This window comes from Paroedura picta, chromosome 1, assembly GCF_049243985.1.
Source record: "Paroedura picta isolate Pp20150507F chromosome 1, Ppicta_v3.0, whole genome shotgun sequence".
Classification (NCBI taxonomy): Eukaryota; Metazoa; Chordata; class Lepidosauria; order Squamata; family Gekkonidae; genus Paroedura; species Paroedura picta.
The window spans coordinates 54,484,674-54,505,960 of record NC_135369.1 but is presented as its reverse complement, the minus strand read 5'-3'; the positions used below and the strand labels follow the sequence as shown (position 1 = coordinate 54,505,960).

Here is a 21,287-nt window from a genome sequence, read left to right as displayed (position 1 = left end):
ATCTGATTCCCCCACCCTCCAAGGTTATCAGTCCCAGCAGTTAGGATCAGTCCAAAGGGCCAGGGAAGTGGAGGTTTAGCGATATTAGTAAATGTTGACTTAAAAGTTGATGTGCAAGTTTTAGTAAACTGTTGTTCCAACCAATTCCAGACAATTTTAATTAAGGGTCTTTATTTTGGAAATCTAGTGTGTATCAACGTATACATACCACCCAAGAGTTCCTTAGATCAGGATAAGGAGAATCCCTGGGACTCCTTGGCCACTATAATGGAATTTTTGATTTACCACTATCCAAAAGCCCAGTTTATTATTTGTGGTGATTTTAATGCTCGAATAGGGTCTGGTTTTAGAGATATAAGACCAGAGACCAATGCCCAAATTGCTCTCCATGCTACCATTCTGGGCCGTCTATCAAAGGATGTAATTGTTAATAAGTTTGGTTTGAAATTTTTGGAATTTCTTTATTTGATTTACATCTTTTACATGATACCAATTATGACACAACCGGTGGTACCTTTACCTATCTGTCAACCTGTCGGGCAAGTACAATTGACTATATTGCTATTATCGCCTAGTTTATTGAATTTAGTATCTTATTTTGAGGTCGGTAATTGCCCTTGGAGTGATCATTGTCCTCTGAGACTATTGTTGTATACTAGTGATATACATTGACCCAGATGTGCCCCTCTGTTGGTAGGGGAGCCCTAGAAATACTTCAGCTTCCCATCTAAGAGCACTCCTTCTCAGCATAGAAGTTTATTGTGCTGATTTGACTAAGGATGAGCCTCCAAACAGACTGTAGGACTGCAGTTGGGAGGAATGAGCAAATGGACACCAGTTCCTTTCATCCTTATCAGCCCAGAATACAACTCCTTCCTTATAATAGCTAACCCCAATTGTGACAGATGTGCACTAGGGCACACTGGCCAGGATTCTCCAAATGGCTGAAGCTAGATCACATGCATTAGGAACAAGGAACTTCTTCAGCATCATGGGAAAAGAGCAAAGTGTCAATTACAAGATTTTTTCTGCAAGTTGATGGAATTTTTTTAAAGCTCCTACACACGTCAACCATCATATGAAACAGATTGTTGAGAATGGGTTGATACAGAGATAACCATAACACATTTTCATATTTTATATTATTTACATCTAGGTTGTGAATTATCTACTCCTCCAGACTTGGCTGGCCTGGCCACTTTGACTGATACCTGTAACCTTCAGTCTGTATTGCTATAATCAATTCTTCATGGGACTGTCCTTGAAGACAACCTGCATACATCAACTAGTGCAACAAGCAGCAGTTCATTTTCTCATGGGTTTAAATCATTAGGATCATATTATGCTACTACTGAAAAAGCTTCCCAGTTTACCACATTGCTTCCTGGCTCAATTCAAAGCTATGTTCCTACCTTTTTGACTTAAATGCCCACAAATCTGAAGGTTTCCTTCTCCTTGTCTAAACCTGGGCACCAATGTTCGTATGGTATGGGGTGGCCCATACCATAAGAGGTAGGACTTGAACTGCTCCCATCCATTCTATGGAATTACTCACTGGAAAGGGTATGCAGGCCCTGCTGTTCAGCATCATTCAATTAAACATGAAAGGCTGCTCACTTTTGAAAAGCTGCTGAATTGGTCTCTCTCTGACACTGAATAACTATTAGCACTCCTTGAATATGGTATGCCTTGGAAATGGTGAATTCTCTCATTTGGGGAGGATGGGATTTGAATTTAGGTATTTGTAAGCCTTGGAGTACCCAGCTTGCTGGGGGGTAAACGGTAATGACTGGGGAAGGCACTGGCAAACCACCCCGTATTGAGTCTGCCATGAAAACGCTGGAGGGCGTCACCCCAAGGGTCAGACATGACTCGGTGCTTGCACAGGGGATACCTTTACCTTTACCTTTACCTTAAGCCTTGGTGAGGGATTTATGTAAGGGATATCACCATGGCATAATGTAGCATGCTGCAAGGAAGGAGTATGTAAATTACATATATTTTATTGCATGTTGTATTTCTCTGGAAGCCACTTAGAGCATGTGAAAGGCAGGATAAATTTGCTAATGAGTAAATCTAGCACACATATATTTTGAGTACTATTTTTCCTGCATCATCAAAGTGCTCAAAATATGTAATGTGTCTGGGAGCCATGGTCGAGTGGCTCCAGCTAAGCTGCCTGAAGCTTAACCCACTGAAGATGGAGGTCCTGTAGCTAGTGAGGAAAGGTCCAGATAAGGAAGCACATCTCCCATCTCTTGACCGCTTGCTGTTTCAGGTAGTGCACAGTGTCAAGAATTTGGGATCCTCCATGCCTTCCTATCTATGATAGCTTCCCATGTCACTATGGTAGCTCCCGAGGTGTTTTTCTTTCTATGCCAGGTAAAGCTACTATCTGGCCATAGATCACCTAGCCACATTGATCCATGAAACAGTAATCTCCAGGCTAGATTAATATAACTCGCTCTACATGGGCATTCCCTTATCCCTGACCCAGAATGCAGCTGCGGGTCCTTACAAAGACCCCTTGGAGAGCCCATATTCAACCTGTTCTCCAGAAGCTGCACTGGTTGCCAGTTGAATTCCGAATCAGATTTAAAGTGCACGTTTTAACTTTTAAGGCCTTATGTGGTCTGAGACTGGTGTACCTCAAGGACCCCCTTTCCACAAATGCTCCCAAACAGGACTCCACTCAGCAAATTCTAACCTACTGGTGGCCCCTGGCCCCAGGGAACTGCATCTAGTCTTGACCAGAGCCAAGGCCTTTTCGGTCCTGGTTCTGCCTGGTGGAATGAACTGCTGCAGAGACCAGGGCCCTTACAGAACTCCCAAATTTCCAAAGGGCCTCTAACAGTGCTCTTCTACCAGGCATTTGGTTGTGGCCAAGGATGCTGTTACCATCTCAATGGACCCGCTCCCCCACTCAGTCCCCCACTCAATGGATCTTCCAACTACTGTGATTCAGCCTCATGGAAGAATTATCATAAGATGGAGCATATATATTTTATAGTGATTAATTTTTATGCATTTTAACAATCAATTGTATGGGGATCTTATCATTTGTTGTGAGATGCCCTGAGACCACTATGGAGGGGGGGGCAGCTCGGAAATAATAATAAGAAAAACTAATTCCATCCATTCTTATGTCCTTGTAAAGAAAGGCAATATTATTATTCTGAGAGTTGGTTCCCTGAGGTTGCTCTATGAGGAAACCCAACACTGAACCAGGTAAGTCTCCCTCAGAGGCCTAGTTGCCCAAGGAAGATCAGTCTCATTTTTTAAAGCAGATGTTAATTTGATTTCACCTCGCTAGGAAGAACACAGGTAACTCCAAAACTTAGGGGAATTAAATGTCAAATGAATATAAGAGCTTCATAACCACCATTGTTTCATTATTGTGCCTCCTAAATTTTACTTGGTAAGTTAATAACTAATTGACAATATTAAGTCAGAACACTCACTTTAATGGCAGCATTTCTTTTGGTCTCTCAATTAGCCTTACAAGAGCCACATCTGGTTCATTATTGTTTACTCACAGCAAGCAGAAATTATCTTGGGATTTGCAAGCATTTTACATAAGCTTGCCAAAAGAAGAAAAGGAGAGGGAGGAGTGGATATTTAGCTCCCTCCCCTGACTTTTAATTTTTTTTTTTTTTGCAGAAGGAAGAAGGAAGCACCTTCCTTCCATATCTCTTTGTTTCTCAAATATTTCTCCTTACACTATAAACACCACAGAAGTTGTATATTTGTTTCCCCATTATGGTGTCTTCTTGTCTAGGATTGAAACAGGAAAAAACATTTAAAAGTTGTCCTTAATAAAACTCCATCCACTGCATTTGTGAAGGGTCATTTTCTTGCAGCCAATGGAACTTGATAGCATAGAGGCAAAGTGAATTAAAGGGTGTGCAACTAAAGGGCGTGCAGGTAGGGCCACACAACTTTTGTCGCTGCAACACAACCTTCCATAGGAGCCCTTAACAACATTATTTGTTATGGAATTTCCCACATGAAAAAGGTAATTAGTGCTCATTAATATAAACTGGAGTTCAAGTGAGAGGCTAGCAAACAATCTAGCGGTCATACTCTTTTCTTGCTTCCTTTGTCCCTTAAAACTAGAGCACCTTAAACCTACCAGTCCAACTGAATGAACAGTTTGGCGCTGACCTGGCAATACAATTACATTGCACATGCCCCAGATAAAATGTCTGTACCACTCTAACTTAGATACACTGGGGTAAAAAAAAGGAGGGGGAGAGAAAGGAATCATGGGAATCCATGGATCAGTGTTCTGAACAATCCGTGAAGTCACAGACAAACCCAAGGTCCAAAGATTATGCAACATGTATACTTAGAGTGTGTTCCTAAGTAAAGTCACACCCTTCTAAGTCCAATGATTTCAGTGCACTTAGAAGAGAAACTCTGTTCAGGATAGTTCACTGTAAAGAACCTATTGTAATTTGCAATAACCCTTGATAAGGGGCCCACTTTTTTGTGGGACAGGCATAATTTCCTATCCTGCATTAGTCCAAAATGGCCATCCATCTGAATACCTTGGCAACTTACTGGCACACGCACTACAGAGCTGTAATCAGGACACTTATTTTTGAAAACTAGGCCCTTTCTCAGAGTGGCACCAAACACGCGCCTTATTTCCTTAGCTCAAATATATTTTGCATGACCTTACATGAATTGCTTAGATAAAAGCCTTTTTTCCCTTCTACTTTTGTTATTTTAAAGTGCAGATGCATTTGAGTCATTTTCCCCCTTTGTTTCATATCCTTAAGATCCGCAGCTTCAAAGACAGAATGTCAGCATGCAGTCGATTTATGACTGAACTCTTGAAGAGACACTGAAGAATTACCTTGTCAATCACCCCAAGGACTCTAAAGGCCTTCAGTTCCTCGGCAGGGCTCCTTAGGTTCCAAGAGGGCCTTGAACTTAGTGATCCTGGAGGCTAATGGAAGATATCAAAGATTACAACATCAATCAGGGTGGTACTTGAAGGAAGACTGCCTGCTGGAGCAAATGCCAGGCTGAAGGAAACTAAATTTATCATAAATCAGAGAGAGAGAAGATGAAAGAAGTTTGCTGTTTGTCCTTAATGCAAAAAAATGAGTAAAAAGAAGAAAAAGTTGATAGTAAATAAATCATGGGGACACTGAAAGCAGAAATATGGCAAAAAGAATATTAATACCTAAGAAATATTAAGACAATTTCCCAGCTCTTGATGCAGGCAGAAAAACTTGGAACCATTCCCAAACACCCCAGCCATACCCGTTGCTCAGATGTTAAAGAAAAACAAAAACAGAATGACAAAAAGTTTAAGTTATAACAGGCAGTATCCTATGCAGTTTCTTGGGTTACATATATAAAAAATCCTTATGCAAAGGCCAAAAAGAAAAAGTGAACTTCAGATACCTGACTAAAAACTGTGTGTAGTAAAATCAAAAATGAATGGCATTGTAGATTGCTGACTATAACTCCATGTAGAAGGAAGTACGTTCCATTTTTTAAAATGGAACTTTCTGCCAATGAGGAATTGCTGTACCTAACCTTTTAGGTTAAAATTGGTACTGGATGATATGTAAAACTCATAACATGTTAGAATACAAGTTAAGGGTTTTTTCTCCCTCCTCTCATCAGTTTTTCTATTGGCAAAAGTAGGAGAGAATGTCCTTTTTAGTCAATCAAAGGGTTATGCTTGTGGATATGGGCTGATGTGGACAAAACACTATGTGAGCTACAGGGAAGTTGGCAGGATCAAGCAGAAACTGGTAAAATGAAACCTAGCATCACATGATTAGTGGGGCTTAATGTAAAGGTGAATTAAATATTTTCACGTGTTAATTTGCAAGACAAAATAGTCAGAAAGTAAGAAATTGTTTTGTTTTTTTTAATCTTCAGTTTTGAGAATATTCACTTGCTTCAGGCCTCTTTGTGTTGCTGTGGTTTCCACTTATTCACACAGGCCAATCTGGGATCACACGGTGATTTTTGTTGAAGACATGATGCTGTATAGCCAAATTTGGTTACATTATAGAATTCTTTGAATAGTCAGCAATCTCCCAAATGCCTTTGCACCCTCACATCCAATGAGTTTGGCCTAGAACAAATTGTCTGAGACAAATTGTCTGGGATTCACCTAACATGGGCACAGAAAGGAAAGCTGAGAGGGGGCTAAACCTATCCCCCATCTCAACGGCTGTAGACAGAAGCACAAAGAACAGGTTGTGATCCCATTTTACTCCCATGGTGGCAAACGTATATAGCTACACTAAGCTCACCTTCTGCCCCAGAGGCCCCTCACAGACAGAAAGAAGCAGTCTGTGTGAGAAGCACTGCACCCCCAATGTGTCTCGTTATCATTAAGCCTTTCTTTTATAAGCACCCCCTCTACCATAGCAACCATGAGGAATTCATTGCATGAGAAGGGGGAGGTTCAGCTGGCAATTCTCTCCTAAAACATGGTAATATAAGGCTGCTCAGATATGGGTCTAAATGAAGAGTGTCCCACTAACATAGTCCTGTCTCGGAAGCACTGTAACACAATTTTCCTCTAGAACCAATAACTCACACACAGGATGAGAGCTGAATAGTACAGCACACAAGAGGGGTATTTTTACTTCTCTCCCGTCAAGCTACATGGGAAAATGGGGCATTTCCCAATCCTATTCCAAACTACAGCTGTGCCACCTGGAAAGTTTAAGGAGTCAGGGACAACATTAATTAGGATCGGAGTAAATGCTACACACAGAGACACAAGTGTGCTATATATTAACCACAAATTTATCAACCAGCAAACAGGCACTTTAGGAAAAATGACCTTATCTTGAAATCCTATCTGAGGACTACCAGAGAAGACATTTCCTTTTTCAATTTTTTCCCACCTGAAAACTCAAAGAAAAAAAATAATCACTATTCAGTTATGAGGATTAATTTTTCCCCCTTTCCCAATTCACAGCAACTAGCTGCCTTCAACTATTCTTAGGGTTGTTTCAAAGTAAGATGAAAGACTCATTTGCCCTTTTGTGTCCTTCTGTGATACAAATGTAGACAGACAGGAAGTTTGGAACTTTTAATGTTTGCTACATGAGAGCAGTCATGGACAATCACACACAGTTTCGTGTGACTGCAGCAAAAGACTTCTAAAGCTAAGAACAGAAAGGTCCTCGGGGAATATTTTGTTGGGGAAGGGCAAAGGCAAGATTTGTTAAAGGCTATCTTCAGCTTGAATTCCAAGCACACAAAAATTCCAATTTCATAAATGATTAACTATAGGCCAAGCTAGACAGACATAAGGAGGTCTGTGATCTGACATCTACACTTTTTGTAGAAAAAGTATCTATGATTCTTTCATCACGGTAAGTATCCATGAGGTTGGGACATGAGTCCAAATAGAAGTGCATTGCTATGGAGACATTTGATCCAACTTTGTACATACTTGCTTAATTTGCAAAATTCATTCTGCTTTCATTACTCATCAGCTGCTTGAATTTCCTGTTGGGGAAGCACACAGCAATACACAGATAACCCCAGAAAGTTCTAATTATTTTGTGAACCTACCCCACAAACTGATCCATCTTCTGATGTGGGTCTACAATAAAGGCTGGAAATTTTTTCTGCTCTCATCAGATATTCCGAGGTCTTTCTCTTCACTGCTTCACGACGGGTTGGACTCGACTCCCCTAAGTGGAATAAGAGAATACTATTACAAAGTGATAGTCAACCCTTTTCCCTTCTAAGTATATCATAAGTTAAGTCAGCGGCTTAGAAAATGTATTCCAGAGAAAGGTGAGGTGCACTGGAAGCCTATTAGGGATTCCTCAGTGGCAAATGTTCCTTGAGTTTGCCTATCTAGCTACAGATCATCCCTTTCAATATGTACTCATTAGGAAAGTACAGGGCAGTGCACAGACACACTCACAGTTCACATGGCACAATTGTGAGTCCCAACAAGCATGGCTAATACGATATAAAAACAGATCACATGACCCTAGAATATGTCCAGAATTCCACAGAATCCAGTGATTCTATTGGCAGATAAGACTACAAGGGAAGTGTTCCCTCAAACTAGACAGTATGTGTAAATAAATGAATAAAGCCAGTGCTGTAAAAATATTTTCACACCACTTTCCCTAAAATTCAAACCAGTTTACAATTTTCCAAACAACCATCACACAACCTTTATTATTAACCATTTGTGATGTGCTGCACTTTTTAAAAGCTTAGAAATGCTGTGTAAACAGAAAGGACTGTGAAAGGGTCATTCCTCACAGAAACAGAGAGCCTTGAGTCACAGGCTGTTCCAAGAGATCTGATTAGTTAGCATCAGATGAGCAGAGAATGACTTCTGAACTGGATACTGAGGAGATTGTCTGATTTCAGCCACAGCTAAGAGTCAAGTACTGACAGTTTCAGAATTCAGCCCTGACTGAGAGCAGTTTAATACAGACAGGAGAACTGGGGGAAAGTTGGCAAAGAAGTTTGGGAAGTAGGCAAAGGACTCCCATTTGGACCAAAGAAAGGGGGCATCTTCTACTGAGAGGAGAATTTTCCTACCCAGTCAAAAAGGGAGTTAGCTCTGAAGACTCAAGAGATTCCTGGTCTAGTCTTTTTAGAAAAAGTCTTTGGAAAACTTAAGAAGCAGTTAAAAACTCATGACTACTGATATTTCAAAAGAAAGGGTTTAGGAACTAGAAAGAGTATTCCAGCCTTCTAGAAACCAAAAGAGGCAAAAGAAATGACTCTACAGAAATAAGAATAGTTGGCTTTTATACCCCACTTTTCACTAGCAGAAGAAGTCTCAGAGTTTTACAATAGCTTTACTTTCCTCTCCCCACAACAGACACTCTGTGAGGTAGGTGGGGCTGAGAGAGCTCTGACATGACTGCTTTGTGAGAAGAGCACTACCAGGACTGTGACTGGTCCAATGTCAACCAACTGGCTGCATGTGGAGGAGTGGGAAATCAAATCTGGTTCAACAGATGGATCTGTCAGTAAAGGGAAAGAAAAACAAAGGGAAAATATTCCTTCTGAGGGAAGAAAGTAGAGGTAGCCATCATACCATTCAATTCAATTAAAACTAAACAGGATGTATCTTTGCAATTTTAATGTTATAACCAAACTATATGCAGTATAATGGGATTGTCAATTCTGGCTTGCAAAATTCCTGGAGATGGGGAATGGGCAGAGTTTGGGACAGTCAGTAAGCTTAAGGGTGATGTGATGCAATGTAGTTCACTCTCCAAAGCTGCCATTTCCTCCAAAGGAACTGATATCTGTGATCTGGAGATCAGTTGTACTTCTAGGAAAACTACGGGACTCACCCTGAGTCCAGTAACCATAATGCAGTAACAATTTCAATGATGGGGGTGAGAGCCTAAAGGAACTAACCAAACCAGAGATTAAGAATAAACACAACCACGACTCAGACCAAAACAGAATGAAATAATAGGCTCTTCATCTGGTAGACATCACACAAACCTGAAGGACAGGAAAAATAGTAGAATTGTAGCATGGGAAATGGCCATACAGGCCATATAATCCAACCCCCTGCTCAAAGCAGGATCAGCCTAAAGCATCCATGAGAAGTGTGTGTCCAGCTGCTTCTTGATGCTGCCCCAGGGGATAAGGGGTCCTGAGGAAAATAGATATCTATTCCCAGTCATTCAGATGTAAATAAGTACCACTCTTCCAGAATTCAAGGCAGTCTTAAGCAAAAGGCGGACAGACCGAGAGCCTTACCGATAAATATGGCTTATAACATCATTAGAACAAAGAAATGTCTCTCAGTCTATTACTAAACCACTAAAAACAGATAGATTTTTTAAATGATTCCTCAATTTGAAACACATATATTAAGGGAGGGGCTGTGGAAGTGGAGCATCTGCTTTGCATGCAGAATGTTCTATCCTTGGCAGTTCTAGTTGAGAAGGATCAGGGAGTAGGGAAAGCTGAAGACATTTGCCTAAAATCCTTAGAAATGGCTGCAAGACAGAATAGCTAACACTGTCCCAGTAAAAGATGTATTGATATACACTTTTATTTTTAGGCATTCACAAAAATCATCCAGGATTACCAAAATTCATTTCTAACCAAACTTTGGACATTTCTGTCACATACATACATTATAACAGCTTATTTAATACAATTTGCTAGTAGTATATTTGACTATTTCACACAAAATACATAAAATATTTGCATTAAGCCAAGTGTTATGATTTTTAAATAAATTCCTGTATGGTTTTTAAATAAATTCCAATAGCTTAGTACAATCTGAACTGAAAAGGACAGAGGATCTATTGATAACTGCTGCTTGTGATATAATTGAGACAAAGAAAATCCTCTTTCTCTACATGTGGGAGTAGGGTGGTATAAAAATCCAGGACCAAAATAACATAAAATAAAAATATAAAATACCACAGAAACTGTTTGCGATTCCCAAATTTTTAAAATTCATAAATCCAACACTTGAAGTCTTCAATAGGACATGTAAGCCCTTGCAATGCCCCTAAATTCACATCTTGAGATTTTCAAATTTGGATAATTTTTTTTAAGGAATACAAGTGTTAATACCATTAAAGCATTTAATTATTCTCTATAGATCATGCAAGGTCATTCTTCTTCAAGAAAAATATTCATTTTCTATTTAGATGTTTTCCAAGGTACCAGAAAATATTTGTCTTTCAATAGACAAAGACCAAAACTTTTCAGGGTTTTTTTTTTAACACAGAAACGCCATTTAAATGTTGAAAAACTACACTCCTCTACAGAAAGATATAAAAAGTGTGGTAATGCTGATGACAGACCTTCAAATAAAAACCCTCGGAGATTCCTCCTCTCTCTTTTTCTCTCTCTCTCTCTCTCCCCATTTGCTATACAGCAGCTGTGCCTCACACAAATTCACATGAATGAAAATATTTAGGCGAAAATCCACCCCCTTAGCTTGTTTTCCATATGACTTTCCTGTAATTATTTTGTAAACTGTTCGCACAACAATATATAAAAACATCTGCAAAAACAGGTAATTAATGTGTCAAGCTAAACTAATGCATTTTTATGGTGGCCATGCTTCGTCAACTGTAATTATAACTCTTTTTAAGCAAATGATGATGTGTTTGTTGCAATGTGAAAGTGCTTATTTTAGATGCTCTGTTCACCGTTACTGCAAGCAGAATATTAAAAAAGGGGGGGGCAACAACTCTACAGCGACTACACTACAGGCTTCTAGCCACATGGAGCTGTTTGCCTCCTCAGTTGCAAACAAACCTTATTCTGTTAAAGAAATAACAATTCTATTTGCATCTGCATCTGAATTAATCAGGATAAAATGAACTCTCCTTGACCACAGAAGAAGAATAAGCAGATAACTGTAGAGCTCACTTTTCCATTTCCAAAAGCTACCTGACAATCTTCTGTTTCAGTTACTGTTGCAGTGGACACACACTGAGGTCACGTTCCATTCCCCCCCTCCACCCGTACAGGTCCTTGGAGGGTTTAGGAGCCAGTTTATGTCCTTCATAGCAGGTCCTAGTTGCCAGGCATCTAGTCATCAATAAATCCCATAACAAATGGTAGAACTATGCACAAAATACTTAACCTAATTCCTTACCCTGATAGTTGGCTTTTCAATGGAAGCGTTATAAAAAGTTGACCCCAAACAATCTTTCTTATGATCAAAATAAATGTCAGAAAAGGACCTCTTGTGTCTTTTGAAAACGAAATAGCAGCCCAGCACTACTGCTCTGGCAATGCGGGAGAGGCGTTGCAAAGGCCTGCTGATTGTCTGTTTAAAACTTAAGAGATCCCATAAATGAACAGGAAGTCTAGCCAGGGATAGGTACAGACGTGGTGTTTATATTTGCAGGCTCTGGTTTGGATCCTATACTTTTGATCTGGGAGTGCTCCTCTGGGAGTGCTGCTGAAACAGTCTCCACTGCAAAGTTCACTTCCTCTGGCACTAAGCTCTTCTGCTGGTGCCATCTCTGTGTTTTTAGATGAGCCCCAAAGCACCCAGCATGAAAGGGAGCAAGCGCCACAATGCCCAGGGTGCATGAAGTGAAGGTATAGGCTTCAAGCCTGCGTGTACAAGTAGGGAAAGATATATGTCTGCAACTGTGAACCGTATTGACTGTCTCAAGCCCAGTGGGAGAGAGGCAGAAGTGCTTTCTATTATTATTATTATTTATTACATTAATTACCCACCACTCTTGGCACCCTGGCTCATAGCGGGTTACAAGATAAAAACCTCACAACAATAAAACACCAATAAAACCCTGTAAAAACAACAACCAATTAAAAAAACCCAGCATGGCAGAAAACAATCCTTTCCCATAATGGAATGCCAACCACCAGGCAGCACAGGGCTGTGTCAATAAACATCCTCAAGATGGTTGAAGGATGATATACTTCCTGCGGGGGGCAATTAGATCTTCCTCCTGCACTGGCCTCAACCATAGACCTAGCAGAAGAGCTCCATCTTGCAGGCCCTGCAGAAGGCCGGCAGCTCCAATGGGAGCTCATTCCAGCAGGTAAGGTGCCAGGACCGAAAAGGCCCTGGCCCTGGCCCTGGCCAAGGCCAAACACAATTCCCTGGGGCCGGGGACAACCAACAAGTTGGTACACGCAGAGTGCAAAGCCCAGTGGGGGGGGCACAAGGTGACAAACGGTCCCTCAGATACGTGGGCCCCAGACCATGAAGGGCCTTAAAGGTACAAACCAAAACCTTGAACCGGATCTGGGCCACAACTGGCAACCAATGCAGCTGCCTCAGCACAGGCTGGATGTGGGCCCTCCATGATGTTCCTCTGAGAACCTTAGCAGTCGCATTCTGCAATTTCTGGGTCAGGGACAAAGGCAGGCCCCTGTAGAGTGAGTTACATATGAACATTCAGTTATTCTGTGTAACAAGAAAATAGTTAAAGGGGTGCTTATTTTAGATAACCTTATCACCCAATAGAACTTGAAGTTGTCAAGGACACAGCATGTATCACTGATATACTCCTGATATATGTATGTATGTATCATCATTTCATTTATAGTAATCAGAACCAGAAAAAGTACACAATTAAAATTTGTATGTAAATAGTGCCTTCAAATAAAACATTTATGATTCAACATAAAGAAACTCATTTCCTCTGGGAACAAGTAAAATTAATATTTTGCCCCTCCTTAGTCTCTGTGGAGGTATTAATTTATGGGGTAGTGACGTTTAAAACTGCTCCACAGCTAGGCAAAAAGCAACACAGCACAATAATTGAAACCGAGGATTGTGTTTCTATAGACTGCAACTAGTTTCCTTAGGATGCTTCAAAAACAGCTGAAATAATCAATTTGTTTCATCAATAAAGAGCTCAGCTTGTTAATTTCACAGCAAGGCTTTAGGGCTCAACAATGGCAAGCACGGGACAGGGCACCCTCAGTGTGGAAATCATTTGCGCGGGAGAGGCCATTTGAGGAAAGTGGAATGGCTTGCTAATCAATACATGCCAATCCTGTAATAAAAGCCGGCCACCTCAACTCTATTACAGGTTACGTCCCTCCCTGCAAAACTGTTCCGATCATTTCATATAAATTACAGCTCAGATACACCTTCACGTGGACCGCAGATGCCATTTCTCACTTTTCTTCATTGCGGCACAGTGAATCAAACTATAGCTAGGCAGGATTTCCCAACCCTGAAACCTTTGACTCGAAAATAAAACAAAGAGTCGTTTTGTATAAGCCGTTTTCCCCTACCCAAAAGTACTCAAAGCGGTTTAGAATCACTTTCCTTTCCCCTCCCCACAACACACACTCTGTGAGGTAGGTGGGGCTGAGAGAGCTCCAGGAACTGTGACTAACTCAAGATCACCCAGCTGTAGAGAGGTAGGGCATCAAACACGGTTCTCCAGAATAGAGGCCGCCACTCTTAACCATGATGGCTCTCCAGTAGAATGGCAGGAGAAAAATAACTGGTTAGACAATATCAACATCTGAACACTTCTGCAGATCACATTCATAACAAAATCAGCTCGACAGAATCGTCTTATAGCTCCTGTTAGCTCAGGACACTATCAGGATATTTAAGGCATCTCAAAGCTTGACTAGAGTTTTGTTCACAGCCTTAACAATGAATATTCCATAGTCCACACAGTACTCAGAGCAAAGCAACTATCTACCTATCTGGTCTCCCCACACACCACAGCTTAGAAAGATGTGTGAACAGAATGTTGGCTAAAGCTCCAGACTATATTCCTGGTGGGCAAAGTTCAATCAACATCTTGATAGGCATACTTTCAACAGGTTCTGCCTTGCTAAGAGAACTTCCACATGTGCGTATTTTTAAGTTTTTTCATAACAGGAGAGCAGCAAAGACTTTGTTTGCTGCCAAGTCTGAGGACAAACAGTGAGAATATGGCACTACTTTCCCCATAAACACTTAAGCCATTTACACATCTCCTTTTTCCCGCTCCAAAATGATGTCTTCTCTTTTATTAATGGCTGATGTGTTCAAGGCCTTTAAACGGTGGCCAGATTAAAACCATCACTGCATTTTTAAAATCTGGGATTTTGATCAACAAACAGCCTCCTGGTTCCGACAAGAAACAAAAACAGAGCCAGCAGCAGTGTGTCTTCCAGAAAAGGCACCACAGGAACAGGAGGAGACCGGTACCTCACAACAGTGGGGGTGAAGGAGTGAGAAATGCATGAGGGATTCTAGTCCTGGCTTCATTCTGTTCTCAAAGAGCTTTCCAGTTAACTATGAGAGAGATGGCAAAGAATCAGAGTAGCACAAGAGGAACTTGTTAGACAACAAAGAAGAACCTAGCAGACGCCTGATCCAGGGAAACCTGAGACAGCAGCTTGAATTGCAAACATAAGTCAGATGCCGGGGCTGTAGGGAAAATATTTGCATTGCACGTATCCTGGAAGATAATGAAGTGTCTAATCTTTTCACATTTTTTGCAAACTGCTTTTAATTACAAAAAAAATCTGTAAGTGAAGAATTAAGAGGACAGAGTGTTTTGTGCCTGACTTTAGACTCGGGGCTTCCATTGCAACAGATCCCCTGATGTATGAGGAGAAAGAAAAAGAGCCATGTGGTTGTGCCTCCTCTGGGGCCTAGGGAGCAGCCAGCCAGCTCAGAGCAAGCCCAGCCATGACCCTTCTGATGCTCGATAGCAGCAGCTAGCTGGCTCGATGACTGCCACCCTATGTGCCCGCCCCTCCAAGGTGAGGGAAGCATTCAGCTCTGTGACCACTGCATGTACCTGCCTTCCACAAGGAAAAGGTTGCCCCTTGTTTGAGCCTATGCAGGAGGGGGGGGACTGTGTTTCAAGGGTCTGCCCCGAACCTTCACCCAGGGCCCCAGAAGCACCACCCCAACCCATTTCTATTGCTATCAGCCTTTCAGTCGTCTCCAACTCTTGGAAATCCCATGGCACAGCTGTCACCACAATCCCTGATCCCGTACTGCCTCCCTCAGCCAATCAACCCCATCTAGGTGAGAAGGGAAGAAGGTGGAAAGTATGTAAGCACCGGGCTAATTCATATAGTGCCAGCCACAGTTTGGCATTAGGTATAAACCATGACAGATTCAAAGACAACTAGTAATTGTAGTACATTAGGCCTTCACTACAATTATTTAAACTTTGGTATTGCCACATATTCTTGCATTCTGAGGGGACAGGCCATGGTCCAGCAGCAGACTATCTGCTTTGCATACATAAGCTCAGTCTCTGGCATCTCCAGCTTCAAAAAAACTGGGTAGTAGGTAATGGGAATACCTTGGCTTCAACCACTGGAAAGCTGCTGCCAATCCATCCTGTTGTCTGTGAGGAAATAGGGCACATTCTCAGAACAGTGTTAGACAAGGAAGAGATTGGTCCTCATTATACAAAAGTAATGCGACCGGCCAACAAACAAATAGATAAAAATAAGTGCTAAACAAACTCTTTCTTAGTCCAGGGGTTTTACCCTGTGTTCCAGGAAGCTCTCAAAGGTATTAGGACATGCCTTACTCAGAATGGCCTCTAATGGCTTCTACGAAGCACGGCTTCCACACTTCTACTTTTCTTTCCCTACAGTGCATAGCAATAGGAGATGAACAGTGCATGTGAGCTGAAACATTCCCTCCCTCCCTCCCCCCCCCAAATCCCCCATAAGAAACAGATTCCATGGCAGATAAATCAAGGCACAAAACTGCCTAAAAGACAAGATATTTGTAAATCGCTGATTTAGTTATAAACAAATTATTCTTAAACCTCTCCCATGGCACATTTTCAACTCAATGGTAAAGACAGGGAAGAGCAATGTATTTGTGTGAGACACAGTTCATCCAAGGACTGCCATAAGGGTCAATTAAGAAGGAGACCACTCAGTAAATCAGAGGGCAATCAATGGGCCTGGAGGGGGTGTCCTGACCTCAGACTGCTCTGCCGGCTGATTAAAGACAGGAGTGACAGGATCAACTTGCCACAAAGTCCACAGCATGCCTACCGACTAAAGCTAAAAGCACAGAGGAGTCAGTCTGGTTCTACTGCATCAGGTGGAAAGAGGCATGCAGCGAGCTGTAAGTCAGGAACACACAAGGGTAGGGTTTAAACTGGAGTAAATCCAAATAGCACACTTACCTATACAAAGTTAAGAATCCAGTGGCACCTTTAAGATTCTAGGCATATGCCTTTGTGTCCACACAAACTTCTCCACATGCAAATGCAGTAATCTACCCATGCAACTCCCTTCAAGAGTTTTAATCTACTGCCCCTACACTATGAAGCCCTAAAAGAGAAGAGGGGCAGCAGCTGGAGTATTGAGGAAACCTGTCAAAAACACTGGTTCAGACTCACCAAGCCTAACCCAGATGACAAGAACAGTGGAAGACAGAGGCCCAACTCATAGAATCATGACGTGGAAGGTACCTCCAGGGTCATCTAGTCCAAGCCCCAGCACAATGCAGGAACTCACAACTACCTGCCCACCCACGGTGACCCCAATTTCATGCCTAAGTGATCCCTCCACCAAAAATCTCCAGAATGCAGCTTGGCCTGGAGGAAATTCACCTACCATTCCATAGTGGCGATCAGCAATTCCCTGGGTATGGAAGGAAGGGCCACGAGAGACGAACACTGGCACATCCCTCCCTGCCCACCCACTCACAATCTGCCTAAATTCATAAAATCAGCATTTCTGTCAGATGACTATCTAGCCTCTGCTTAAAAACTTCCAAAGGAGGAGAACTCACCACCTCCTGAGGAAGCCTGTTCCACTGAGGAACATATGATAGGAAGAGGTATCGGTCAAACTCTAACCCTCATCCTCCTAGTCACATACACTTGAGACTCTGCATGATATAAGAGCCTTTGGACTGAATCCAGCTAACTTTTTACTCCATCTCAATGCCCCTCCAGACTCATTGGCCAATAATTTTGAGACCATGGCTCAAGAGTAGTTGTATGAACCTGAGCCCTTCAAAGGTCCTGTGGCTAGGGAGGTCCTGTGGCCAGGTAGGAAAGGTCCAAAGCAGGAAGCAAGACTCCCACTCCTGGACAGAGTGTGATTAACAAGTGCACATAAGGTAGGGAATATGGGGGTGATTTTTGATATCTCCTTGTCCATGGAGACTCAAGTCACAAAAGGAGCAAAGTTGGCATTTTTCCAACTTCGCCAGGCCAAGCTACTAGTGCCCCACTTGGACCAGAGCACCTAGCTACAGTGATCCACATGATGGTCACCTCTGGACTAGATTATTGTAACTTGCTATATGCGGGCCTACCCTTGGACCTAATTTGGAAATTACAACTGGTCCAAAATGCCATTGCAGAAGTCCTCACACATAAGACTACTCCTGCAGCAACAACATTGACTCCCAGTAGAGTTCCAAATTTGGTTCAATGTTTTAGTGCTAACATTCAAGACCATTCATGGTCCAGGACCTGCATATCTAAGGGACTGCCTGTCTAAATACATCCCCCTGGAAATGCTGTGGTCGGCTATGGCCAACAAAGTGGTTATCCCCGGCTGCAAAAAAGTGCAACTGTCCTCAATCAGGCCCAGGGCTTTTTTGGGCCTGGCTCCCACTTGGTGGAATGAGCTTCCGGAGAACATCAGGACCCTAATGGAGCTAGCACTGTTCTGCAGGGCCTGCAAGACACAGCTCTTCTGCAAGGCATATGGTTGAGGCCAGTGTGCCCGGAAGATCATAATATCTCATGGGCTTCCCCAGCCGGGTGGGACCTTCTCCTACATTTCCGTTATGGCAAAAACTCTATAGGCACTTAACATTAACATTTAGTAAATTAGTAATTTTAAACTACTTATATGTTTTATTGATTTTATTACGATGTATTTTCTCATAATGTTGTATGCCACTCCAAGATGACATGCTCAAGAGGGATGGCCTAGAAATTTAAATAATAAATAATTCCACTACTGAATACAGCTGTTGCCCACACAGGTTCTTTGAATCTCAGCATCGCATTTATGGTGGTCAAAAGGGATTTCACCTATATTTCCAAAGGAAAAGCTAACTGCATCCAATCCCCTATGTTAATATTTCCTCCCCCCCCCCCCTTTTATTGGCCAGGAGGGAGAGCAGGCAAGAAAGTACAAGGGTAGTGACATAATTTGGGTCTAAAATGCCTCTCTAATTCCTTGAAAGACAGGGGATGAAAGTGTCACTCATAAATCAATCAGATGTTGTAAAGAGCAGCTACTTACCTGGTTGCCTTTGATGATTATAATCACTTCTAGGTGACAAAAGGGGAAAAGAAAAGCTTTACAGAAGTTGGTTGCTCACCATATTTTTGTAAGTGTACGAGGCCAAGCAAATCAATGTAAGTGTACAAGGCCAAGCAAGCTCATACAAAATTGTCAGCTAGTAACTTTTGCAGCTTCATCTGCAGTGCTAAAGTAACAGGTTTAGCTCCAGAAAAACATTTCTAACAGGCAAGAGAGACTTTCCTGATGCTGCTGTGTATCTCATGCAAGTAGAGAAGAGTGGTAGGAACCAAAGCCAGAAGCACAATCTATACATCCAGTATCCTACAGCAAGGGAGAGGCATCCCAAAGTAACATAAGTTCCTTCTGCATAAGACAAGCACCTGGGTCTTCCCAAAATCTGCAAGCAATGCCACATGGGTCTCGGTCTGAATAGAAGTACATTCTGATGCTCTTACATGTGTGGTACAGAATGAGAAGAAATCTGTCTGTGCAGGTTCTTTGTAAAAAGACAGTTTTAAAAAGCTATCATGCAAGTAGGGTGGTTGAGGGGGTCTGAATCCAGGCCTTCCATGGAAAGGTTGAGAGAATTGGGTATGTGTAGCTTGGAGAACAGGAGACCGGGGGGATGCGGGTGATGTGATAGCTGTGTGATAGTTGTGTTTAACTATGTAAAAGGTAGACATGTTGAAGAGGGGGCTGACTTGGTTACTGCGGCTTTAGAGACAAGGGGTCATTATGCATGGCAAGATACCCTACTAAAAGTCTGTAAAAAGGGTGTCTTTGTTTATTCTGCATGTAGTAATAGTTTCACCACTAAAAACCCACAGTAGTATTTTTGGTTCTGCTTTGTCCTACCCCTTGATAGCAGCAAGTGCACCTTTTCTGCATGGTTTTCACACAGTATTTGAAACTAGATTTACTATGACTTTTCTTTTACGATGGTGCCAAAAAACACCTGTTTTCGCATACATAAACGTTAGTGTGGTTTTGGTTTCCTCTCCTGTGTCCCCGGACACCAATGGGTCAAGTGATAGCCCCTAGTTCCTTGTTCACCAATGGGAGCTTGAGGCGCCCCTTGTTTGGCACAGACCCTTCCACCAGCAGAAATTAATTTATTAATCTCCTCAGAGGCATTTCAATCCACTCTCTATGAGGAACAGCATGCCTCTGAAGGGGAAGGGCTGTAGTACTGGAATTCCAAAGGCTTTGTACCCCCACAGAAATTTCTTGTTGAGGTCTCTGTCCGTGAACTACAATTCACATGAAGTCAGCAGCATACGCCAGAGTGGTGATCAGATGACATTGCAGCACAGCACTGGAAGTGCCCTGCAACTTAAGGATCTGGCATCTTAAGTCTTTCAAATCCATAATTGCATGCAAAAAAGAAAACATGGTATCAGAGCATATGCATAAACTTTACTGTTTTAAAACATGGTGATTTAAAAGGGTCAGTGTACTGACTGGTGAAAACCTGTACATGCATAATAGCCCAAGGACTAGGAGCAATGAGGTCAAATTATGGGAAAGAAGGTTCCACTGTAATAATGGAAAGTAATTGCTGAAAATGAGGGCTGTTCATGGCTGGACTATGCTGCCTCGACGGGTAGTGGAGTCTCCTTTGTTGGAAGTTTTTTAGGAGACTGGATGAGCATCTGTCAGGAGGGTATGATTTTTAAGTCCCTGAGAAGGGGGGGGGTGGACAGGATGGCCCTTTGTGGTCTCTCTGTGTGATTCTAATTCTTTTAGATTTGCATTTTTCAAAAATTAAAAGTATGAAGGCCATTGCCTGTTCTGTGCCTTGAAGCTTGAGCAGGTTTTTTTTTTAATTTAATTCCATTGGGTCAATCAGCACATTAAGGCAAATTTTCATTTGCTTTCCAGTTACACCACTGGACACTGCTCTTTTACTTGGATTCCACACAAAGAAGAAGATCTGGCCCAAAATGTTTCTTGTTCTGGTGCCCTGGGCAGCCATCAGACAGCAGATTCTAAACCTCCAAATCAGAGGCTGGCATGTGACCCCTTTCTGGCATGTGAAGGGATAAGCAGATCAGTTTTCTTGGAAAGACTTGTGAGCAGGAAACATGCTATTCAAAGAGCAACAAGAGTCCAGCAAAACAAAGTCTCATGAAGGATTTCACATTCTCCAATAACCACGGGTAATTCTTGAGCCACAAGAGATTGTACTATGCATGGGAAGATCTAACCATCTTCAGTATCTGGCATGATGATCAATATTGCTTGGCACCCCAAAGCTTTGGAAAGAACACTGAATCAAAAGAAACAGACATGGGTTTTGTTTGCTTGTTTTCAGTTTGTTTCTTTTGTTTGGAGATTGTTTACAATCTAAAAGATTCAGCTTACACTCTAAAAGATCAAAAGCCACCACAAGTTTGTTTCCAGTGACAGGTACTGTGTCTATATGATGGAGATGCTTTTTTCGAATCAGGGTGTATTCATTTCCCATATCATGGCACACAAACAATGCATTTTTGCCCAGATGGCTCTACTGTTAATGAAAAATACTGCATTTTCCACTGAAAGCACTTTCTACCTGGGAAAAATTGGCGCTCTTCCTGGACAAT

At 41.9% G+C, this 21,287-nt stretch overlaps 1 protein-coding gene across 3 annotated transcripts in view; it reads right to left on the bottom strand.

Moving 5' to 3' along the window:
- Positions 1–21,287, bottom strand: part of RPS6KC1 (ribosomal protein S6 kinase C1) — a 139,858-nt gene that overhangs the window by 72,781 nt on the left and 45,790 nt on the right. For all 3 annotated transcript variants that reach the window (XR_013231231.1, XR_013231232.1, XM_077338974.1), the window contains 2 exons: positions 7,564–7,685; positions 4,862–4,954 (listed from right to left, as the gene is read on the bottom strand). Coding sequence is in view for 1 of the 3 variants with exons in the window: in XM_077338974.1 (XP_077195089.1) it covers positions 4,862–4,954; positions 7,564–7,685 (215 nt within the window). In the remaining 2 variants the exon portion in view is untranslated. The remainder of the gene's footprint in view (positions 1–4,861; positions 4,955–7,563; positions 7,686–21,287) is intronic.